We start from the raw sequence: 25906 nt of genomic DNA on the forward strand, positions 1-25906 counted from the left end.
ATTTGGGAGTGTATTTTACAGACACATTATCATGGAACCAGTGCATCGAGCAAAGGACATATAGCGCACTAAAAACAGCTGGTTTCATTAGGCGAACATTATATCTAGCTCCCATTGAAACAAAACTACTCGCGCACAAAACATTTACACTCCCAAAATTAGAATACGCAAGCATAATTTGGAATGTACTCCTGAATTACGTAATCTCGAGGCTCGAATCTTCAAAGCAAAGCAGCCAGATTTATAGGCAGTGATTATATTCATCCAAAACTAGCGTCTCCGCTTTAAAAACTAACATAAATTTTCCTCTTCCAGAAAGGAGACGAAAAATAACCCGACTGTGTTTTTTTCAAGATGCAAATTACTCAAATTCCGTTTTTGAATCTACTTACTGCGGAACTGCCAATATGATATAATTCGTATTAGACAATTCCTGCAAGATTGAACCATTTCAGTGCCGTACTAACACTTTCGTCTTTTCTCCCTTAGTACTTTGCATCACTGACTACCCGACCATATTGTAACTGAGCACAATCCCATTTCATTTAAAAACAAGTGCATCAATTTGTCTAACTGTGAACCTTGATTTGTAAAACTGCATCATAACTAACATGCTAATAAGCGTTTTTTTTTCGTGTGAGATTTTTACTTTTTGGTCTATTTTTTATGTTCAATTACTTTTTTGTCTTTTATTTTTAATCCCCCTCATATAATGCGTTTTCAGATGGCTTTGAAATGAAATGAAATGAAATGAATGCTTCAGTACCATTTACCCGATTGTTACTGTAGTTCATTTTACCCGGTCTATACTACTTCGCTTATCGCCGTTTCATAGGAATTCTCCTTTTATACAACTTTGTTGTCGTTCAGAGATAATTACACTAACCAGTTTATCGCTTAAAAAATAAGACATATGTCTCAAGATATATCTTTCTTGTATTTCACCACAATAATAGTAGGTTATAATAATTCTCCTGCTCTCTCAAATTTGTTCTTTAAATTACTTGGCGTTCACAGCTCTCATGTTAGCTCAAAAAAAAAAATAAATAGAGCGAAAGCCCGCGTTTCTACGTCGTAAAAGCTACGTGCGAAGCCTTCAGTGCTATCCATGCCTCGCACCTACGTCCATACCTCGGCAAACCTCACTCATGAGGGCCCTCACTCACCCTCACTCACCCTCATCTTCACAGGTGAGGTGAGGGTGAGTGAGTTTCTGAACCAAGAAAATTCATGAGTGTGAGGGTGAGTGAGGGCCGTGAGGGCCGTGAGGGCCGTGAGGGCTGTGAGGGCGGTGAGGGCGGTGAGGGCCGTGAGGGCGGTGAGGGCCGTGAGGGCCGTGAGGGCCGTGAGGGCGGTGAGGGCCGTGAGGGCGCTGAGGGCAATGAGGGCGGTGAGGGCCGTGAGGGCGGTGAGGACCGTGAGGGCCGTGAGGGCGGTGAGGGCCGTGAGGGCGGTGAGGGCCGTGAGGGCGGTGAGGGCCGTGAGGGCGGTGAGGGCCGTGAGGGCCGTGAGGGCCGTGAGGGCCGTGAGGGCCATGCAACTCGGGGCAATTCGAATGCGTTTGAAGCGGCTGCATCCAATCAGGGACGCAAAATTTTCACGTGATACCTCGTGCCGGTGATGATGACACCGAAAGACTTGGTTCTGGTTTGAAATCGATCGTTTTTTTTGGAAATAAACTGTTTCAGAAAGGTGCATTAGTATTCTTAACGAGATTTAAATGCATAAAAACACGTTTATAACGCGTAATTGTGTCTAAATAGTGCAAGAAAAATAAAATTTTATGATGACGATGGCAAATTGCAGCAATCGTCGCTGCGTGTGATCGCGGGCGGCCCGTGTTGCTGGTGTTGCGACGTAAAGTTTCTGGGCGAAATTGCCCCATCTGAAGCTGGCCTGAGTGGCGTGAGGGCCATCAGTGCGTGAGGGGCGTGAGGGGTGTGAGGGCCGCAAGGGCGGTGAGGCGCGTGAGGGCGGTGAGTGGCGTGAGGGCGGTGAGTGGCGTGAGGGCGGTGAGTGGCGTGAGGGCTTTGAGGGCGGTGAGTGGCGTGAGGGCTATGAGTGCGTGAGGGCCGTGAGGGCGGTGAGGGCCGTGAGGGCGGTGAGTGGCGTGAGGGCCATGAGTGAGTGAGGGGCGTGAGGGCCATGAGGGCGGTGAGGGCCGTGAGGGGCGTGAGGGCCGTGAGGGCGGTGAGTGCGTGAGGGCCGTGAGGTTCAGTGAGGGTGAGTGAAGGGCTGAAGGTGAGTGTGACTGTGAGGGTGAGAGAGGGGTTGAAGGTGAGTGTAGCTGTGAGGGTGAGGGTGAGTGAGGGGCTTAGGTAAGTGTGGCTGTGAGGGTGAGGGTGAGTGAGGGCGACCTAAAATGCCGACCTCTCCATACCTCGGCAAACCTCACTCATGAGGGCCCTCACTCACCCTCATCTTCACAGGTGAGGTGATGCCCTATTGAAAATATTTCTAAAGGGCCCGTCAGCCTTGAAGGATTATGGGACCTCACAGGCCATCAAAACCCTTCAAAAATACCCTACAGAAAAACCCTTCAAGGATACCCCATAGAAAAACCCTTTAGCCCTACAACCCGTCAGACCCTTTAGCCCATCAACCCTTTAGGCGTCAAAATGACTGTGAACCAGAGAGCAAAAAATGCAGGTAAAAACATTGAAAATTTATTGCCGAAATTTAGCTTTACATGCATATTATAACTCAAAAAGGTGATAAAAAGCAACGCTTGTTCAAACCCGGCGCCCAAGGAGCTGTAGACGAAAGAGATCACATCAAACAGGGACAACTGGCATCCTTATCACAAAGAAAAATACCTTTCAAAGTACTCACAATGCCGCTGGGTATAATCCTGATGTACGGTAGTTCAGCTAATAAAACCGAGCAGGTGCACCTCACGGACACATACACAGTCTCAGTAAGCACGTTTAGCGAAAACCACGAACTCGTAAGCAGCACCCGCCGCCGTTGAGAAATCCCGAGCACAGTCACGGTTTCGTCCATGATGACATCGCGCCGGCGTCTATTTTTTGCTCGCTGGTCTGAAGTCGGACGAACGAAGAGGAGCAAGGAACAAGTCCGGGCAGCGGCCGTCATCCACCGTCTCAACACCCACAGTGTTATAATCCCGGTGCGCAGGCACAACATGCGGTGGGACGCTGACCCCGACTGCCAGGCTTTGCAGCGAGTAAGCCGACACCGGCCACCATCTCCTTGAAGTTGCTGATCACAATGGCGCTCGAGCGGTTATTATATATAAAATAAAAAAAATAAAAAAAACGAAACACAATTGTGGTATCTATATAATCAAAATATTAAACCTAGTGAAAATAGAGAGAAGAAAAGCTAGAAAGTCGAGAAAAAAGGACAATATCAGTGTGTGTTTGTGTGTGTGTGATTGTGTGAAAACGTGTGCCTAGGAGAGAAGAATGAATCGGAGGGGGGGGGGGGGAGGGGGAGGGGCATAGAAATGGTTGATGAATCATGCAGATAGTATGTGGGCACGTATGGCTTGTTTAAAGATATAGAATGATGACATGGCAGTTAGGCAGGGTGGTAGAGAGTTCCACGTTTTAGTAGCAATATAAATGAAGGTGAACGCACCATAATTAGTTCGTATCCATGGTACAGACAGTGACGCTTGTGAATGTGAACGCAGAGGATACATGACATCTTGATGAGTAAAACTAATTGAAGAGCATGTTATTTGATTGGTGATGAACTTAAATGTTAATAATGCTACACGATAATCAAGGCATTGATTAACTGTTAAAATGTTGAGGAAGCGGTACGCAAATTGAGCACTTTCGCGCCTATTAACAAACAGCATTGCTCGTAGTGCCGTGTTCTGGGCGATTTCTATGGGTTTTAGTGTTGTTTTATATGTCAATCCATAAATGGATAACCCGTACGAAATGTGAGTATGAATGAAGCTATGATAAAGCATTTGGAGGGTTCGTAAGGAAAATATGTGCCGTAGTTTATATAGAATTGGAATATTTCGATATATCTTATTAGTTGTGTCTTTTACGTGTTGGTGCCATGTTAACTGATGGTCAAGTGTCAGTCCTAAAAATTTAGTATGGTACACTCGAGTTAGGTTAATACTTGCAAACGAAAGCTGAGGTGTGTTTAAAATTAGTTTGTTTTTCGGGGCAAAAATTATGTAGTTTGTTTTCGCTATATTGGGAACTAATTTGTTATGGGTTGGCCATTTAGCAAGCTTTTCTAAAGTGTTATTAGCTTCCATGTATAGTTCTGTCACGCTTGCATTAGATATAAAAATATTTGTATCGTCGGCATAAAGAACACAATCTTTTTGTAAATAGGCTGCCAGGTCATTAATATATATTAAAAAAAAAAAAGGGACCTAATATTGAGCCTTGCGGAACACCGATGGTAATAGGTTTAGTTGTTGAAATAATGCCATCTAAAGTGACAAATTGGCATCTGTTTGATAGATAACTTTCGATTAGATTGAGAGCAACACCGCGAACCCCGTAAGCACTTAATTTCTGTAGTAAAAGTTCATGGTTAATTAGGTCAAACGCTTTTGTTAGGTGTACAAAGATTCCCATTCTTAATAACTTCATTTCAATATTTTGCTTTGTTGTCTCTACCATATTTAATAACGCGAGTTCTGTTTATTTCCCCTTAAGAAATCCATATTGTGACGGGGTGATCAAATTATTTTCAGAGAAGAACAGGTTCAGTCGCTCTAGTAGAAGTTTTTCAATCACTTTTGTAATGACAGGAAGTAAGGCGATTGGTCGATAGTTCTCTGGTTTTAGTTTGTCTCCTTTTTTAAATATTGGAATCACTTTTGCTATTTTGAGTAAGTCAGGGTAAGAGCTAGTCGTGAAAATTTTGTTGATAATATCAGCCAAAGGGTACGCAATGATGGAACCACATTTTTTTAGTATTATCGTCTGTATTCCGTCGCACCCCGACGACGAAGTATTTTTTAGCGTGTTAATGGCATTATGAACTTCTTCTGGATCGACAGGGTAAAGAAAAAACGTCGTGTCATTACGAGCTATATTTGGTGTTCCAGTGGATAGATTTGTGCATGAAAGATACTGTACGTTTGTAGTGGTGGTTGAAAAGTAGTCATTGAGCGTGTTAGCAATTTCTTGTTTGTCCGTAATTATGCCTTGGTCGGTGCTTAAGGCTGACACAGTTTGTTCGGTAGTACTCTTATTTAATGCAGAGTTAATAATTTTCCAGGTTTCTTTGGGATTGTTAATGGCGTTAGAAAGTTCACTAAAAAATACTGCTGTTTAGCTACGTTAACTAATTTCTTTAAACAAACATTATACAATTTGTATTTAGATTGAAGGCGTAGATTAAATGGATTGCGTTTTAGTTTTTATACATATTGTTTTTGTGATTGATAGATCGCTGTAGTCCGTATGTTAACCAGGGGCTTTTTCTGACTGATCTGCGGGATAGGGTTTTGGTTTTCGTACCTATTTGAATGGAAGATTTTAGTGTTTCTAAAAAGTCGTCTAGTTTTAGGTCTGCCGTGGGCGCCTGGTATACGCTCTCCCATGACTTCGTGTTTAATGTATTTATTATTACGTTGTAATCGTATATTTGAGTAGTTTGTGTTATCGATTGTGGCACCTTATGTGTATTAGAAACAGCGAAAATGGGTGTATGGTCGGTTATGTCGCTTGCAATAGTGCCAATTGTGAAGTCTGTTGGATGACAACCCTACTGAAAAAAACCATTTGGCGCCTATATGAAAATAAACGGGTTCATACCGGTAGCAGTTTAACCATACCGGTCACCAGTTTGTCAAAGGGGTCGCCCGTATGGCTCAAAGGGGTCACCCGTATGAGCCATAACGGTCACCTATTTGGACAAACAGGTCACTCCTTTGGCAAACGGGTCGCTCGTCTGGGCAAATGGGTCGCTCGTTTGGGCAAATGGGTGACTCGTTTGGGCAAAGTTGTCGCACGGTTGCTCAAACCGGCGACCATGTTGCAAACTGCACCGGCTTAATCAAACGGCTCTCCGGAGCCCGTTTGATACTGAACGTACAGATTGGCGGCGTGGGCACGCCTAGCCAATGTTTCCGGAAGGTTGGGAGCGCCGGTTCATCGATTTCAGATCGTCCGCGTAATACAAGTAATTATATTTATATTTCAATTGCGCTGATGGTCGCTTATACCGCAACTAAAGCTAACATCTTTTTTTGTTGTTGTTGTTGTTTTACGTAAACGCGCGACGTTGGTAAGCCGATATTTTTGACAGAACCTTAAATCTTTGTCCATCTTTGTTGCCTCAATTTACTTATTCAGCTCGAATCTCTCTCGCAGACGACGCGACCGCGTGAAAGAATGTACGTCTAGACTTCGTTTGACTTTAATTCAAGACGCAGCGAAGGTAGCACGCCTACACGCGGCTGCAAGAACATCGAGCATTGCGAGAGCACGCCCGCCGTTGCAGCAGTCAAACTACGAGCTCGCGCTGAGTACTTTCTTCGCTCGGACGCAAGCCGAGCTTCTGGCTTTTTTTTTTTTGATGTTACAAAAACGCGCGCGTTTTTTTTTTTTTTTTTTTTGATGTTACAAAAACACATCTTTCTGAAATGCATGGGGAGAGGGAGAGGGGCTGTCCCTGTGGTCCTCGTCCCCTCCCTCCTCTCTTGTCACCTGTCACGTGACCCGCACCCGCGCGCGAGCTACACGCTGATAAGCATCGAGATCCGGAAGGGTGCGCCTAGCAGCCGCTTTTTTTTTTTTTGTCTGCTTGTTGTCAGTTCCAGCTCGAACTTAGCGCGTCCACCTGCTTCGATCTGTCGCCTAACCCTGCGGTCTTATTAGGATGTCTCTCGAAAACGTATTGGACGTGCACCAAAGCTATCAGTGATCGAAAAGTCCTACGTCTATATCGGCAACAAGCAATTCTTCAAAGAAGTCAGGAATTCTTGCGGTTTGGTTGGGTTCGGCAACTGACACTTGTGCGCCACATCGTGTTGAAACTTCCAAGAAGCCGTTCCCTCTCATTTGTGTTTGTGTGGTTGTCCTGCTTTGACCGTGTCGACAACTATCACGGATTACATCTTTCAAGTCCGCTATTTTTATGGTAAGTGCAATGCTACCTACTTCTTGGCAACGATCGACCGTTCTTCTACTCGTACTCTTCCAGATTATTTATATAATTATGCAACCACTGTTCTCGCGGCAGCCGGGCGAATAATTTCCCGAAAGTCTACCTTCATAGTCTAGAATTACCTCGGTTCTTGTTTGGTTTGCTATCTTCTCAGTTGTATAAAAGCTTAGAGTGCCTCTCACATTTCACAGGTCGCTTGCACGTTTGTACTTGTCTACAGAAGACGTAATAAACTTTGAGGAGAATTGAAAACAATCTTTTGTGTCTGTTTTCCTGTCCATTTGCAAGCACCTACGTGAGCACATTTGTTCTACGTGTTTCCTCCATGTTATAAATAGGTTGATGAGTTTCGGAACGTCTTAAAGGAGCGGTGCAACGATATTCAATTGGAATGTTTTTCTCTCTACACGAGCTTACTGGCACACCTGGGACTCAAGGATACTCACACGCAACGCCATTGGCCAAGAAACTCCTTTGTTGCGGTGTAATTTCAAGGACAAAAGCGATCATTTTCATTCAATCTCTCCTTTGCAAAATTTGATGACGTAACTCGGGGATCGCAGAACACCCAAGTGACGATATTTGAATGCGGTTCATAGATTGGAACCGAGCATTGCGTGGGCACTCGACTTGGGCTCGTGACAATTGCTAGCTCGAGAACCATTCGGGTTGTGACCCGTGTCCAATCGCTGCAACGACGACAACAGCCGAGCCATAACAATGTCTGGAACTCAGCGCGTGTCCTGCGCTTTGCCAACCCCAGCGCGCGGCTATGATCAACACTGGCGGCATATAATCGGCTCCAGATCACGTGGCCACTTGTTCTGGCTGTGAGTTGAGGGGGTGAACGCTGCTCGTTTTTCTTTAATTTTTTTCCTGGGACTTCTATTGCGTGGGGTGAAAAACGAACGCGTGTTTCATAGGTGATTAACGAAAGGGATCCGTTTTAAGCGGTATTTGCGCAAAGTACAAAAATTGTTGCATAGCTCCTTTAAATAAGTTTAAGATAACCAACCTACCAGACGAACCCCGTTTAGGGCTAGCGCATAATTTCCTGATTCGAACGGGCACCTGTATCAAACGGGCACCTGTATCAAATGGGTACCTGTATCAAATGGGTACCTGTATCAAACGGGCACCTGTATCAAATGGGTACCTGTATCAAATGGGTACCTGTATCAAATGGGTACCGTTTCGAGCGGGTACCGTTTCAAACGGCTACCCGTATCCCATAATCACGTTTGATCCAAACGGGTCGACAAGTTTGCACCCGTTTGATTTACCAGTTTGCCACCCTTTTGAATTTCAAATGGTTTTTTTCAGTAGGGAAGACGTAATTATGCGATCCAAAGTGCTGCGTTTTGTGTCGCTAAAGCGGGTAGTTGTTGTTATGCATTGTTGTAGTCCGTAGACGGCTAGTGTATCTAGGTATCTGTAAGTGACGGATGAATCAGCAGAAGTGTCAATGTTTATGTCGCCCATAATGATGACATTCGAATTAATTTGAGAAATGTTTTTGAGGGTTTCATTTAAGCTGCCTAAGAAGTGCTCAACTGCATTATTTGGTGAACGGTAAATGACGCCAATGAGTGTACTTTTTGTTTTATCGGGAACTACACTAGGTGATTTGGGATTTGGCGGAATTTCTATAAATAGTGATTCACAAAGATTAGATGATATATGAATGTCATCTCGAAGTCTGAAAGTAAGTGTATTTTTTATGTAAAGAGCAACTCCCCCGTGTGATTTAGACGGAAACGTTATTTCTTGTGGTTCGCGATGACCATATATTACCTGATAGCCAGGGATATTGAAGTTGTTATTCGTGTTATTGCTGAGCCATGTTTCAGAAAGGGCGATAAAGTGAAAATCATGTTTTAGGGTAGATAATAAGCAAATCAGATCGTCATAATGACTACGTAAGCTTCTGATGTTCAGATGGAGTACCGATAACTCTGATGAAGTGGATGTCTGTCTGGAAAATAGGTCTGGTTCAAGCAAGGATACGTTCATCAGGAAAAGAAAAAGTGAGAACCGAAGAGGGACACAGAAAGATTTAGCAGCTAGACAAAGACGCTCAAATCATCCTGAGACATGATCTTGTGATGTGAGCTCCCATTAGTTTTTCTGGCTTTAATAACGCATTGGTCAGTCCACAGATGCATCCATTCCTTGTCTTTCTTTAGGCGCAGTGCCGCAGAGAAGAGTTTTTTGTTTAGAGGAGAAAGGTGATTATTAAAAGATTTGACCCGGTTCCTCTTGTAGGTTCAAATCGTTGCTTGTGATGCGAGCGCGGCGTGCCTTCTTTTGGAAATCATTCTTATGATCCCTCGAGATGAATCTCGCGATTCGGATCATCGCGAGATGAATCTCGCGATGATCCAAGGTTTCTGACGACGCCGTTAGAGCTTGAGACGCGGCCACGATATCTAGTCTAGTTTACAAAACGGCCCTACGCCGTTCACAAGAGCACTTCGGGGCTCTGCTCGCCTCGTGGATTCGCGTGTCTGGGAACTCCTGAGCCCGGGTCAGAAGGCAGATCTGTGGCCACGACTCTCCGTGGGAAAGATGTATCCCCTGCGCTGGTGGACAAGAAAGGTACGGCACGTACTGCGACGTATAAACAAATTCTTTATTATAAATCGCCATCTGGCCTCGGCGCAAATGCGAGCACCTCTACACAGTTACTCAGGCAAACTGTTCCAATGTTACGTGTTCATACTTCTTGAAATCTTTATTTGCCTTTTCCGGTTGCCGTGATAAGGCCACCAGTTGGAATGGGCTTAGACCTGTTTCGTGACGTGAGTCCTTTGTCTTCGGGGGCTTTCCTCTTTCACTCCCTACCGAAGGAACGGCTTCCGCTCCCTCACTCGGATCAACACCTCCTAGAAGCTTGTGGGATTCGACTTACCTTACTGCACCACGAGGTCGATCCCACTGCGTAGCTGGATGTTGAGGACTGCTATGGGCCTGGTCCTTCTGAAGGCTGCCGTGGGCTCCAAGGAGAGGAATCACTCCGAAACACGAATGTACTGAAGAAGCGAGTTTATTTGTCTCCTGTGCCACCACGCTGTGCCCGTCGGCAAAACACATAAATGAAAGGAACGGAAAAGTGTCGGCGTTCTTCATATTAGACAGATTCACCTGGAGGGGGTCCCCGCTGCCGTATTGGGCAGATTCGTGGGTCGAGAGGGAAGCACAAGAAGAAAGAGGCTCGCGACGAGAGCCTTCCCCAAACAAGAGTGAGCCGTGACCGCCGTTCGTGGCCGGCTTATCTAGCCTCCGGGAAATGGACGCGCCCGTGGTAGGTGGTGTGGCTTATCCCGCAGATGGGCCGCGTCCACAATCATTATCAGAGGGTGCGCCAGAGGCACATTCTCCCAAAAGGGCGAGGGAGACACCACCCAGAAGACAGGGAACACGCGGTTCCCACAAGCTAAGGCCTGAGCGCTCCGAGTCGTGACGTCACAATGGCCGGAGAAGGGAGGCGTCGTCGAGAATAGGCGTCCGCTCTGGTTAATCTTCCCCCGGCCGCGTCTTCTGCTCACTCAGGTAACATGGTTTGTTCCTGCTCGTTTCTCCGACATTATTATACTTTTGAAACGCGCAGTCTTGGAATTTTATTATATAAACATATATGTGTTACCAAGGTTGAAAGAACCAAAGTAATATTCTGATTATCCCGTAACCGCGGGACCACAGTGCAGTCTCGCAGCTCCCCTTTCGAATAAACCGACTCCGGCAGTGACATTTTCTGCCCTCACACGGTCTCCGATTCTGGTAAATTTACGTTTTGTGTGAGCTCTTCACTATCTGAGAGGGAACGCCGAAGCAGTTCAGAAGGGAAACGGAAAAAATCCCATCACCGCCGCAGGGATCGAACACGAGCAGGGGATGGGTCGACGACGTTAAGCCTTTCGTCCTTCGCTTTTACCGCTTTTTTGTGTGTGGGTCTTTTGTGTTATTTTGATACTATGACATCTACGTGGATTCGCGGTCCTGCTACGGTGTGAGTGACATGTGTTGACACTAGTCGGGAGGCACTCACTTGATCGAATGACGTTCTAGCGAACGTCCACGTTTCACCGAATGCCACTTTAGCGAATAGTCGGCGTTTACGGGTGGGCCAAGTGGGTTCACAGTTTTATAATGAGCCGCAGCAGACTGTCGCCGCGACGCGCTGGGGGAGGGGAGGGGGGGGGGGGGCTTAACACGCGCCCCCGTTACTCGCTAAAACGTCGATTCGCTCAAATGTTGCTGTTTGCTTAAACGACATTCACTCACGTGATATGGACCCCCACTTGTCAACGATCGCACCAATTTTCGATTGACCTCTCTCCCTCGGCGGAGAGAAGCAGTATTGGAAGTTCGTGTTCAAATGTTTTCGTGGCAGGTATTGCGGGACGTATGGATACGATCGACGGTTAAGAAACGACTTATTTACGGGCTTTGTTGGTCATGTAGAACGCGAGTAGAGTGCTGCGGCTGCTTTAACCTCGTGATAGATGGGAATCTCGTTCTTCGTTTTGATATCCGTGTGAAATTGGCTCGACAGTTGTAAATATGTGTGGTAACATTCAAGTTTTCACTGTAACGTGGGTAACAATAGTAGGTGGGTTTAGTACCCGGCACACGGATAAGTTAATATATTTTCATTAAATTATATCATAAAATTGAGTGAGCTCGCGGTCCTGAGTGACTACACGAGCGTCGCGAGCTGATTTGCCGACCCCAGCCGAGAATTCAGTGAACACGCATTAACAGTCGCTTACATGATTGTGAGACTTGTCTAGCCGTGTCCGCGTTGACTACGTCTACCTGATTTTTAACTGTGATCTGTTTTGCTGTGTTCAATCACTGCGTGTCTCGCCATTTTGTCCAAGTATTTTCGTATAAACTATGCATTCCTACAGCAATAATTGCGTGACTCAATGTTTTCCACTTAAAACAATCCCATTTTTCTGTAGACGTCTTACACGCTTACCTCGTGTCGTTGCATGCCAATAATTCAGCGGTGTAATATTTTGCCCGCGCCATAAAATGTTTTCTAGCCCAGTTGCTACGTGCAGCTTTCATTCGAGCTAATTAAGACAGTCGTATGTGACTAAAATCGCGTTATTACGACGTTCGACCCAGGCGCGTTGCCTTCGCTACGGCGCTTTGACGCGCGCCTCCGATGGCCTTCCTTTGCGACGTCATGAGAAGTGCGCTAGCTTGTAGGAGTTGTTGCTCGGATGCACCTGACGACCGGAAGGCGAGGATGTTTCGCCTCGTCTCTTCCCTCTTTCGGGAGGGGGACTCGTCCGGTGGCCGCGCAAGAGATAGCAAGTCTTTCCCCGAGGCCTTCCCGCCTCGGGGAAGTCAGCAGGTTGACCTCTTCGAGGCTGTAAATACGCAACTATTCTCTCTCCCGCCTTCTGGCTGCCAGGCCGGAACCTCGTGCCTGCCTCGCAGCCGGAAAACGTGTGACAGTAAGAGACGTTTTTGTTTTTTTTACCTTGCCGGCGCGGAGAGCATTATGGATGGGGACATTGCAGTTATTTCGAGAGAGTGCTATCGCACTCTGTCCTTCCTGGTACGCGTGTCCTCTTTCTCCGCCATATTCGAGAAAGTGAGACAAGATAGCGATCATCGGCACCAACGGAAAAATGTATCGAACCGACCCTTGCGAATGTAGCCCTAAATATCGTCTATATTGCCGCGGAGATGTGGGGACCGCGCTACTAGGTTTGACGTCTCTCCTGAGACCGCCGCCGCTGTTGAGTTAACCCTTGGGTTCCTCTGTCGGTACCTCTGTTGATAGCTACTACCCCAGAAGTTACACAATTATTCGTAGAATTTTTTTTTTATTCGGACGTTTAAAGCAACACTGAAGAATATCAATTTATGAAAACAAATTTACTGTTCATGACCTAGAATCTTTTAACTTGGAAGAATCGTACAATAACCAGTGAGAAATCTTACTGGTTTATTTCAGGGAGTTCTTAGGTCACCCCCACTTTTCTTTAAAACACCCAATTCATCGCAAAAGCTTTCGACTAAAAAAAAAAAAAGAAAAAAAAAAAAGAAAAAAAAAAAAGAAAAACGTCAGTCAGCTCTTAGGCGGCGCAGTAGAGGAAAGCCAAGAGGTGATTTTTTTAAGTACTGGCAGTTCCTGTGGCCTCTTCAGTAAGTCGGGCAGCCAGTGGGGCTGGCCATTGCCTCTGTGGTCAGTGGAAGTCCTTCGAGGACGCTTGATCCAAGGGCTTCTTTTCTTGCCTCTCATGCATACACCTCTTTTCCCGGCGGCTTTTGAGAAAACCTTCACGTGATGAAATATCTAGTTTCCTCTTAGGATTCATTCCGAGCCCTCCCGTGCAGATAGGACACTTTCTGTACTTGACTATAAATTTAAGACAAAATCCAACGAAAAAAACACCTTTTTTATAGAGGTTACTAGACATTACACCTAAAATGAAGTTCCCATAATCAACGAGTGCTAACGCCTATATTTCTACATAAAGCGCACAAAACGTTCGCGGTTTATTATTTCTGGGGTATATCAGCCTACAAAAGGTTACGAGTGCTCTTATTCCTTGGGCGTAAACATTGTGCGTCGTCTGCCGTCCGATCGCTTATTCGACCTTACGAATAGAGTGTTTTGACACGCAGCAGACTTCCGGTTTATACGTGCTATTCTAACCCAAACATAATCAAAGGTGGTCGAAACTCTATGATAAAAAACGGGAGTACGTGTGCTTGCTCCGACCCTTACCGTTTCGTCAAGTGCACGTCATCGTGTTCAAGCGAAGAGCTCGTGGTTCACACTCGTCGTAAAGAAACTCGACAATGCAACTGTTGGACTGTAGTTCAAAAGTAGCGCAAGGAACTTCTGATCCGCGAGTTTTTGTTCGCTCGTCTGCTACTTATGTGAAAATAACGAACAGTCGCGATCCGTAGTTGGATAAACGCACGATCGTCCGCTGTTCCACACTGGCAGCGTCGTGAGGCGGCGGCCGTGGCGGCGCGTGTGCTTTGAGAATCATGAGTGGCAAGGCGGTTTCATGACGCTCTTCCACGTCCTGATGGGCCTGTGATCAATAGTCACCCCTGACAAAGCTACGTTTTCCTGAGTACCGCTAAGAGTTCCAGAAGGTTTTGTCCAGGCTAATTGGTGGGGCCGCGTCAAGCATTTTCAAAGCAAACTTAGAGCAAAAACGAATCGACGGACGCTTCTTTTGTATTGGCGTTGACGGTTTTTCGGGTTCTAAGTAACCGTTGGCGGTATGTATTTGAGCGATCAAGTCCAAACATGCTTGGTTTTATCATTCAGTGCATTTTAAATGTCGCATTGCGTGCATGCGAAATGGCCTAAAGAGACGCTTTCATTGGCATCAAGTTAAAGTTCTACCGGGTTCAATCGAGAAAATCAAACGCGGTATCTCGGCCCGTAGGAATGGACTACGCATCGCAGAAAGCTGAAACCCCGTGAGAATGGGACCCTAGCGGAAGTGATACAACGCAAAAGTCTGAGAACATGACGTTACCCGTGTCAAGTAATACGAGATAAAAGAAAAAAAAAATATATGTGAGACGACGTCAACCTAAACTTAATATTCATCAAACCAAGAAACGACATCATGGATGCCTGCCCCTAGCACATTTTTTTTTCTCAGAAGTCAGGAGGTCAGAAAACGTTATCGGCTCTCTTGCTGAGAAGATTTTTTCTGCACACATTAATCCTATAGGCATCTATAATGTAATCTGCTTTGGCTTTAGGAATATTAGGATTAGGTGGACGTCCGCTTATGAAGAAATTTTGATTTCGTCTTGTATCTTTAGATCCAGATAACACCATATTTTCAAACATTCTAAATTCTACCACAACCGCTAGCGTCACGTTCTCTTGGAGTTTCAACTTCCCGCAATGTGTAGCTAATTTTTCCGGGCCGAAAAACCGCGTTTTTTTTTCTCGATGGGACCCGAAAGATTCATTCGATGTTAAATTACTCTATTCATCGGAGGCGCGCTATACGTAACGATTGCATTAACATCATCGTATGAAGGACAGCTTAACTTTGCAAACATTGAAACAGTTTCCCGAAACCATGCGAACATCAACTGATCAACAGGAACATAAGTCAGAAGTATAAATGTTTTTCGCAGTTCTCTTCCTTATTCCGATTGTGATGTGCTTGGGTCTGAGTACCCCCAACCCACCAGCAAAGTCAAGGTGCATCTGGAAAGAACATGGAAGTGAATACAAAAGAATGAAACACGTTTACAGTTTTCTGTAATGCCGAACTAGAGCGCAGCTCTCTGGAAAGAGGAGGGTACGGAGGAGAAGCTATGCCCCTCCTCCCCCTCCGTACCTCCCTCCCCTCCTCTCCTGCTCCCCCCCCCCCCCCCCCCCATTTAGCGGGAAATGTTTGCTAAATTTCCCGCTAAATTAATCAAAAATTTTCCCACTAAATTTAGCGGAGAAATATTTCCGCTAAATTTAGCGAGAAAGTGACCAACAATTTTCCGCTAAATTTGGCGGGAAATGTACCCAAAATATGCGGGCTAAATTTAGCGGATAAAAATTTTCAGCTAAATTTTTCCTCTTGACGATTTTTCCTCACACGTGCGTGACGTGTGACGTCATAAAGGGAAGCGTCACACGTGACGGGAAATTTTCATAATGACGTCACACGTCAAACGTGACGTGTGACGTTGTTATGGGAGATGTCCCATAATGCAATTTGCGGTTATGCCGACGGCGACGCCGACGACGACGCCGCTCAACGCGGAAACGGGCGCCTAAGAGCTACTTTCTAAAACACGCTTATTTTATTTGACATAAACAACGAAACTGCGCGAAGTTATGCTTACCTGTGTGTTTTCTGTACGAACGAATTGGACACTGTGAACGGAGTACAGGAGGGACAGCTTGACGGCCTGGAGGGCGAACCTCATGCCGATGCAGTTTCGAGGTCCTGCTCCAAAGGGAAGGTATGTGTACGGCCGAATACTGCCCATGTTTTCATCACTGAACCTGTTACGAAAACACACACAAAAAAAACAAAAAAAAACCTTCCAATACATTCAATACATCGCCTTCTGGTTGAAACAGTAATCACCCAAAAGTTACGACTCTATGAACTGCAATCTACACAAAAGTGGCCCTCATCAGAAAATGCAAATATAATCAATTCTGTAAACAACAGTAGGTATTTGTTACTGTTTTCTCCGATAGAATGACGTGACAAGGCAGGTAAAAAGGTAAATTACTACCAAATATGAAATAATCAAAATTCACACAGGCCTGTTTGGGTCAAACGTGGCAGGATCGGGGAAGTTGTCCGGGTCATGATGCATGGAATAGACGGGCACGGCAACCAAGCAGCCTTTAGGTACTGTGATTCCGGTCTCACCCAGAACGTAGTCATTGAGAGCAGACCGCTCCAACCTAGAACATTAATGTCAAGTAAAATATCTGCAAATAACCGCCATATATTTTCTCACTGATTCACCGAGCAGTACTGAGCAGTGACCTACCTAGGTCCGGGAGGAAACATTCTCATTGATTCGGACACCACCCCGTGGAGGTACTTGAGCTTGGAAACAACATCCAGGCTTGGCTCTGGTCCCTTTATTTATGTTAAAGAAAGTATTAAGCATCAATGTTTTCACACAAGCAGTTGCCCCCCTCCCCCCCCCCCCCCAAAAAAAAAATTATTTATATAAAAATTGGTTTTTAATAACGAAAAATGTATCTTGCGGTGAAAATCGATTGATTTCGATGATATTTAATTCGGAAAATCTTAACATTCTTTTGCATTATCTTGAGGAATGAAAATGCATAACCAGAAAAACTTTAATTAGGTGAATTGTCTGTATATTTATTTACTAATGGTATATTTAGAGGGAGTGATTTTATTAGTTACTCATAATATATTCGTCGATATGACGCACAGCTTGCATCACTTCACTAATTCTGTCTTAACTCTATACAACCAACTGAATTTAAAACAAATCAAATAGCATTTTCAAGTAATTCAAGAAAATATTTCAATAACACTTCATGTTGCGGTAAAAAAGGTAACGGAAGCAAGCAATGAGAAAACAATTGTATAATGTAACAGGCAAGTTTTTGGGATAAACTCTTTTTGACGCATTGGGAGATTAGCTTCATATTGCTGTAAAGAAATGTCCACATTTGAGCTGAGACATGTTTTTTGTGCAGAACTCCTAGAAATATCAAAAACCCTGATTTCTGCGTTAAGTATTATTTCGCACTCTTTCTTTTACGCCCGCTAAAAAACACGGCAAAGAGCCCTAACATGTGCCTGATCTCGGCACACTGCCATCTTCTCCCTTGTAAAGAGTTCATTTACAATAGTCACCGTCAGCATGGCGACGCACACAGAAACGCGACGTCTGAAGCCAGCAACGGCCGATGCTATTACAGCGAAGCTGTATACCTCTACCAGACAAGGAAATGTTTGTGCCGTCGTTGTAAGCAAAAAAACTCCCGGCGAACAATTGAAGGCAAAACAGCATATCTCCTTTGAAATCAGGCATACAACATACAGCTCTGTATCCGTTTCAATAAAGAAAACCACAAAACATGCATCAAAACCACATGATGCATGATGAGGCGCGTGTGACCAATAGGAACACCCTCCCACGCGTTCCGGTAAAGATTAGGTTTGCAGCTACTTCGAAAGTGTTTGACGTCATTCGAAGTTTCGTGTGAAGTGCAAACCGCATAATGGATGATACGGCGCCTGCGAACAATGCGAAGCACGTAGTGACGTCACTAGCCTTTCATAGATAAAAAAAGAACCCGCCTAACGCCCCGTTTCCCCTTACGTCCGGACGCCGCGGATGCTACGAGCTATCTCTGCCTATCCCGTTCTGCGGCCCGTGATACGCTTCCCGCGCGTCGCTGTGCCCCCTCTCTAAGGTCAGGTGACACTCACACGGCCTCCGATTGGCTCCGATGGCTCGTAACATCCGCTGAGCTTAAACGTGAGATCAAACAGAGCATAGCAACTGATTTCTGCAGCACCGCGATGAATAGGCCAGGCATAGTTAGAACTCCCTAGGAGCAGCGTGAATACTAGGAGAGGGAAAAGAAACGGCAATGCGACCTGCGGCGGCATTTCGTATAGTAGTGCAGTAGGCAATCGTTGCAGGTGGTACCACAGCTTCGCTGACCAACCACCTCCAAAGCGTGGATTGGAGCCCCGATTTTTTTTTTCGTACATCGTCTGCTAAGTCAACACGGCAACGCTATAGCCGAAGCCGGACACGCCGGTGCAGGCACCATAGTGCGGGAGTCGGCGATGAGGCCGAAAACCTGTTGCCCGCCGAACCCCGTGCGGCTCCGACGAGGCTTGCTGCGATCTCGGGCCTCAGATTAGAACAGAATTTTTTCGAGTGGAGCGCAACAAGGGGTGATCGCTCGTAGCATGAGCCCCAAGCTAGTGCTACCGCGTTGATATTAGCAGATGACGATAACCAAATGGTGCCGGCTGTTCTTGGCTTCAGAATCTGCGCTCATGGGTGCGTCCATTCAGCAGATTCTCTGTTGGCACGGTGACGGTGGCCATTGCAGATGGACTCTGTTGTGTTGAGGGAGACGGCGGTGGGGCGAGATGAGGTGCGCGTTTCGGCTCTTTTTTCGTGGATGTCAATGGACGGAACGCGAAAAAAAGTTCTAAATAAGGACCTAACAGAAATGGCTGATTTTCTGCAGGGCCTCATATTTTGAGAGGTTTCGCACGGAAAACATGTCTTTCTGCCTATTCCGTGACCGGTTTTCTTTCTGTGCGACACGAGGCTGAAATATCAAAATATAAAATATATTCTCGCTCGTAAATATCGGGGCAGGATTTCTTCTCACGCAGACGCCGTGGTTTCTGCAGAAAAATTATTAATACGTTTCAAGTTTATCATTTTATATTTAACATTATCCATCTCTAGCTGAGCCTCCTGAGTAGGGTATGCCTCCAGTGGTACTGATAAAGCTTCCAAAAACAGTACAAGTACCACTTGGCAATATTTCTATCCGTCGGGCTTGCTGGGGGATTAACCTAACACACGCTAAAATCTATTAGGAGACCCCAGTAACCAACGACAACGAACAACAACCTAAGGCACTATATGTTTACCTAGATAATGGCGATTACGCCAAAAAGAAATAGATACGTTCCATTTTTGAATATTAAAATATAAGAAGTGCGCATGTTTGACTTTGTTTCACAGATGCATCGTGCGCCTTACATGCCGCTCGAAACAATCATCCACTTCTTCTCTGAGCTTCGCTTGAATCTCGGGATGCAGCGCAAGGAGGTAGAGTGTCTGGGAGATAACAGATGACGTCGTGTCTTGACCAGCGACAAAGAAGACAATGCACTGAGCCATGGCCTCGTCTTCGGTTAAGCCTACAGTAGTCCGAGAAACAATGAATATTAGAAAATTGGAGCAATATTCATTATGTTATTTAAAATTCGTAAGTAATACTGGTCGTATAATTGATCGTTCGCGGGTCTTTGGCCTAATAATTTTTTTTGCTTACAGCTAGCTCTCACTCAAACGTGACAAAATAAGTTATGCCGGACACAGGTGACGGTGTAGCTACATATCAGCATGTGGGGGTGGTGCGACCCTGCGTGATTGCACAACATGCAGCCTTCAGTGCATTGATTGTGTTCCAAATCTCACCCAAATGGATCCGAGCTACTCCGGTGGGTCGTGTCTCGTGATAACACAGATAAAGCGACGCTGGACGTGGGCAGGTTTCCAAACGCCAAGGCACAAAACCCTTACCCTGGAGTAGGATCGAGTTAATCTTGGAACACGGCCATAGTGAACGACGCTCAGTTTAAGAGAAAACGAAACAAACAGAACGATCAAAGATACTTTATTCCAATCTAGAGAAATGACTGGAAATAAAACGATTTCAGGACTGATCAGTAGTCAATGGAGTAGAGAGCTGAGTGGACTACGCTGATGCGAAGAATTCGAGAGGGGTACAAGAAAGCAAAATAAAAATAATGAAGCGAGTAGGAAAGAAAAGAAAAAAAAATTGAGAGCAACAGAGAGAAAAGAATAGAAGTGACAAAATAAGAAAAAACATCAGGCCAAAAAAAAACACAAAAAAAAACACAGCGATTGGTGAAATTAGGTATGGTTGGTTTCACCGTAACTTGACAAAGAACGAAAGCTATGGCCCCTTCGAGCCAATCAGAGTAACGGAGGAAAAACACGCAACAGCCCTTACAAAAGGTACAGGTGCGAGAGCGTAACCAACACCTCCTAAATAAGAAAGCCGCAGTGCTGATAGAGATGTCATCATCAGCGAAAGCCAACGCTGGGCACAGGCTGGACAGGACGATTTGCCTCAACGTTCTGACGCAGCACTCGTTTCCAATGTGTGTCCAGCGTTGGCCTTCGATGGTGACGCAAAAGTGTCAGCAGTATGGCCTTGTCTTCTAGGCTGTGTTGGCGTAACCCAAGGGAGAAGAGGGGAAGGAGGAACTGGCCTCTGAAACGGGAGCTCCAGCGAAATTTGGATTGCTACTGATTTGCTTGAAAATGGGTTCAACACATTTATAAACTCATCCAAACTAGTGACCAAAATGTCAAGTCACAATACGTTTTTTTTCGCCAACTTATTAAACTTTTAAGTTCGGTCTGAGAGGCTGAGGGACTCCACTCGTAACACTGAAAAACGTGACGTCATATGTTGTATAATGGGACAATAGGGGGGCATTACAGCTTATTACCGACGTAATTCAGGACGTTTGGCGGTGTGAAATTAGTGCCCGTTAAATCCCCGCCACCGAAACGCACAGAAAAAAAAACATGCAAAAAACACTGTTTTTTTAGTTTGCTCGTTCGTCTTGAGGATTATACATGTGACGTCAGTCCGTGAGAGAGCGCGGTAAAATTTTAATATTGGTTTTGGTATCCCATTTATTTACCATTTTCTCAGTAGCTACTTTGAAAGATGAGAAATACCAGGCCGGAAAGAGTAAAGCCAGGGTATTCCGAAAATGGGGTTAGTCTGTGCCCTCTCTTGAAGTGCCCCAGCCGTCGCTTGTCTCCGTTGAAGATTAGCCCGTCATTCAGAAGTCGCACCAAATGCTGCTTTCCTCATTCCTCTCGCCCCCGGCTTTGACAGCGCTGCGGGCTACCAGTGAGATAAAGTATAGTCACGTGTGTCGCTCCGGCACATTGGTTGGCTCGCTGGAACCGTACCTTTGGTCGTTGGCCAAGTTAGGGCGAGGCAGGCATTAAAACACTACGGAGGATATGGGACAGACCTTTATGTCGAAAAGATTTCCCATAAAGTGATCGCTGCATGCTGCATGAGCAGTTTGTCCCGTAAAACGAGGAATATGCGAGGAATAAACACGTACCTTTAGCTGCTCTAGTGAAAGGCTTCGTCTCCGATTCAAGGTCAAAGAGCTTCTCGTCATTCCGTGTTACTTCATCCGTGGCTACAATGCTAGCATCTCGGGCATCCATCATATGTTGCAAGAAATCCTCCTGCCGCTAAAACATTAACGGTAGAAAAATCTTTTAGGGTGATTGCTTATAAATCTATTAGTTTTTTTTTTTATCGAAACGCAACGCAAATACTATGTCGATTATGTTCCATAGGATGTCAAAAGAGTATGGCAAGTGAGTTTAGACTGACCGTCAACTAAAATATCCCATTGAAGAAACAAGAAATGATCCAATATAACTACAACAAAGATTTCTGAATTAAGGTATCAAATTTCAGAGGACGTTAGCGCTTAATTTAGTGCTAACGTTAGGGCACGTTACGCAAGATAGCTCTAGAATAGCGTTTCTCCGTCACAACACAAAAGCCGAAAAATATCGCGCTCGCTTCGTCAGCAAGATACAGTTCTAAAATAGCGTACCAAAAAGCTTTGGGTACGCAAAGCCTTAGGGTAAACGATGGTTTCGGCCAGCTTCCTGTGGCGTTTCAGAAGAAGCGAGGAGTGCGCATCTTTGATGGGCGCTTGAGATGCGTAAGCGCTCGCGCGCCCATAGCTGTGTATACAGCAACAGAAGGCTGTCCGCGAGCATAGACTTAAACTCTCGAAGATTACGTGGTTCGTTCTGCATTTTTGTTCCACAGGCATTTCTGAAGGACATGAGTGTAGGCTTGATTCTACGAATAATGTCGGCAGACAGAGAACGTGGGTAGTGAGTTGCTCTGGGTTAACGTGACACGAACGATAGGTCACCTGACTTCAAAACACGCGACACCTCAACGAGTTACGTCCCGATATCACGCTGTCACGTGATCTGGCGCGAGGTCATGTCACAATGACACGTCCTGATGACACGTGACGACCATCATGCTGACCACGTTGAATGAACACCGCCCGCTATGTCTAGCGGGACGTAAATTTGGTCATTTTGGCGGGCATGTAATAGTTTCTGTGCCATATTTTTTTTTTAAAGCGACGGTTTTTCTTTGTAATGTCGAGACTTATTTTTTTTTTTTTTTGTGGTACAAGCCCTTAAACAAACTCTGAGTTAAAATATCTGTTCAATCTTTCTAAGCCATCACGCATTCATACTGTTTGATCCTACAGGGTGCATTTTGCCTTTCGCGTCTGTGTTACTTAAGGGCAGCTTTTTTCCTGACGCTTCCGTTTAAATGGTACCAATCATATATTTAACCTATTGCCACGCACGTCTCCGAACAAGCGCGTCCGTGGCGGAACGGCTGTCGTGCTTGGCTCCAACCCTGTTGCTTATTCGAAGTTAGAATGTTCTACACTCCGAACCTTGTATGCCGATTGTTCCAGAAGAACTCGGGTGTACAAGGGGCTCTGCGTGGCGGGCCGGAGTCAGTCTCTCCCCAGCGCCTGACCCTGCTGACCACCGACGCCTTCGACGCTAGGCTTTCTCTATTTTGTTTTGGGCACAAGTTCACCCCATTGAACGTTTAGTTTGTTTCAGTTTTCGTGTCCTCGTCAATTGTCATTTGTGACAATAATGTCGAAAAGTAAAAAAAAAAAAATTGTAAATAAAAAGTGAGTGAAATAATCGCTCTTTTAATAAGGGTGAACTCGTCTTTCACTAAATAGAAACGTCAACAAAAACGTTTGCAATTCGAGGCAAAAATTTGTTTTTAACAAAATAATCTGTTACAGGGAAAGCATGCGAATGGAGCACTTATTAATCTTGGTACCCATTTAATTATAAGATATAAGTGATATAAGTTAACCAGCAGCCAACTTGTAGAAAATATTGCCTTCGCGTAACTCACTATCTCTATCTGGTTAGAGTGAATGCCATTATATATAGCCCAAATTCAAATGATTTATTACGTTGTATCAGCGAATTGAAATTAAATCTTTGTTCTACTGCGTGAACATAAGAAAGTGCATTCTTTATTCGCGGAATTTTATTGAAGAATGTGGGCATCTAACACAAGCTACCGTATTTTTCTCCTGGTTGTTTGGGTTTTTGCTGGTATGAAGTCACGGTGGAGTGAACTCGCTGGAGAAATTTGTGTCTTTGGCATTCACTTATGCCTCACAGATTTATCTTCACGTTGTGTCTCAAACCACATATCTGAGTGCATTTTATTAAACACGAGGCATTCGGAATATGTTGTTTACTGCCGCTCCTGTAAGCGACCATAATTAGAAATTCAGTTTGTATTATGATGGCTCTATTAGAAATTTTGAGTTTTTTATTGATTAGAAAACAGCAAAGAAATACAGGTGATACACACGAAAACTTCTGTAGCTCTTTCAATGTGAGATATCAATCTTAATTTCAGCCTTTGGTGTGCCAAATTAAATTTTGATAGAAACAGATAATGCATAGTGGGTTTTCATTTATTTGGAGTATTAAGTGGGCTTTCAAAATTCATGCGCCTAGCCAGGGAACATTTTGCTGTTTCATGCTTAACATGTTGTAATTGAAAAACGTGAAGGAACGTGCGCATGCAATATATAATTTTAGAAACGAAAATTTGAAGAAAATGTATTTCTGAATCAAGATATAAATAAAGATCAATACACAGAAAAAATGGTAAGGATGCAGGCGAACTGGTGAATATTAATTATGTTGAATTAACCTGAGACTGGGGTAGGGAGGAAACATCAAAACGTAGAAGGGACAGAAAATAGACAGAACGTCTCAAACTCAGCTGAGTTTGAGACGTCGTCCTGTCTATTTCCTGTCCTTTCTACGTCTTGATGTTTCCTCTCTACCCCAGTCTCAGGTCAATTCAGCATGGATATCAATACACACTTACATATTCATTCTTAGAAGTGAAGTTTTTCTGTAACAGCAATAAATCATTGTATTTTGATGCTCTACATACAATGTGTAGAAAGCAGTTGCTTTAGCTTCACTGACTATAACTGCGTGGTGTATGCGAAATATATTTGTCTTGAAATATATAAGCTTTGTACGTTTGCACAAACAAACGTAGGAAGCTTAGAAACGCGAGCGCGTATCACTGGCAACAAGCACTTGCATTACTTGTATAAATTCTCATTTAATAAATATTGTTTCAATTTTCTTTTTTCTCACGCGTGGTGCGAGATTGAAATGTAGTACCGGATAGTGTTGTTTCACTTCATGATTCTAAGTTGTTTTAATCTTATTTAGATAAAACGTAACTATTTGTATATACATACTGCTTGTGCATTGGATGCCGCTTATGACTCGTTGGTCAGGCTTTTTCGTGTCCGTCGACAGAACAGTAGTCAACAGAAAACCATCGCGCGCGTCCTATCGTCGTTCACGTCCGCCTTATCATCTATCATGTGGCTTTGGCACTCGTTTCAATAAGAAAACCGCAAAGCAAGTGGCAAAACCGCATGATAGTTGATAAGGCGCGCGCGAACAATGCGAAGCACGTAGCGCTCCCCGGATGCGTTTTCTCGGTCAAGATTGCGGTTACATAAGCTGCCGCGGCAACGGCAGAGTACGAAGTGGGGGGGTGACGTCACTAATCCCGTTAACAATGCGAAGCACGTAGTGCTCCCCGCATGCGTTTTCTCGGTAAAGATTGCGGTTGCATAAGCTGCCGCGGCAACGGCAGAGTATGAAGTGGGGGGTGACGTCACTAATCCCGTTAACAATGCGAAGCACGTAGCGCTCCCCGCATGCGTTTTCCCGGTAAAGATTGCGGTTGCATAAGCTGCCGCTGCAACGGCAGAGTACGAAGTGGGGGGTGACGTCACTAATCCCGTTAACAATGCGAAGCACGTAGCTCTCCCCGCATGCGTTTTCTCGGTAAAGATTGCGGTTGCATAAGCTGCCGCGGCAACGGCAGAGTACGAAGTGGGGGGTGACGTCACTAATCCCGTTAATAATGCGAAGCACGTAGCGCAGCGCGCTCCCCGCATGCGTTTCCTCGGTAAAGATTGCGGTTGCATAAGCTGCCGCGGCAACGGCAGAGTACGAGGTGGGGGGTAACGTCACTAATCCCGTTAACAATGCGAAGCACGTAGCGCTCCCCGCATGCGTTTTCTCGGTAAAGATTGCGGTTGCACAAGCTGCCGCTGCAACGGCAGGGTACGAAGGGGGGGGGTGACGTCACTAATCCCGTTAACAATGTGAAGCACGTAGCTCTCCCCGCATGCGTTTTCTCGGTAAAGATTGCGATTGCATAAGCTGCCGCGGCAACGGCAGAGTACGAAGTGGGGGGTGACGTCACTAATCCCGTTAACAATGCGAAGCACGTAGCGCTCCCCGCATCCGTTTTCTCGGTAACGATTGCGGTTGCATAAGCTGCCGCGGCAACGGCAGAGTACGAAGTGGGGGG

The 25906-nt window shown here is 45.1% G+C and overlaps 1 protein-coding gene across 1 annotated transcript; it reads right to left on the reverse strand.

Moving 5' to 3' along the window:
* Positions 1–15223: 15223 nt before the first annotated feature.
* Positions 15224–21642, reverse strand: LOC120850133 (cytochrome P450 3A19-like). The gene is made up of 6 exons (XM_040222514.1): positions 21513–21642; positions 19372–19532; positions 16639–16730; positions 16406–16549; positions 15973–16135; positions 15224–15337 (listed from the first exon to the last, which is right to left on the reverse strand). Exons 1-6 carry the CDS (start codon positions 21622–21624, stop codon positions 15224–15226), a joined length of 786 nt encoding a protein of 261 aa, XP_040078448.1. The 5' UTR covers positions 21625–21642.
* Positions 21643–25906: the final 4264 nt, after the last annotated feature.

The sequence above is a fragment of the Ixodes scapularis genome, unplaced genomic scaffold (genome assembly GCF_016920785.2).
Source record: "Ixodes scapularis isolate PalLabHiFi unplaced genomic scaffold, ASM1692078v2 PGA_scaffold2__306_contigs__length_199485367, whole genome shotgun sequence".
Taxonomy (NCBI): Eukaryota; Metazoa; Arthropoda; class Arachnida; order Ixodida; family Ixodidae; genus Ixodes; species Ixodes scapularis.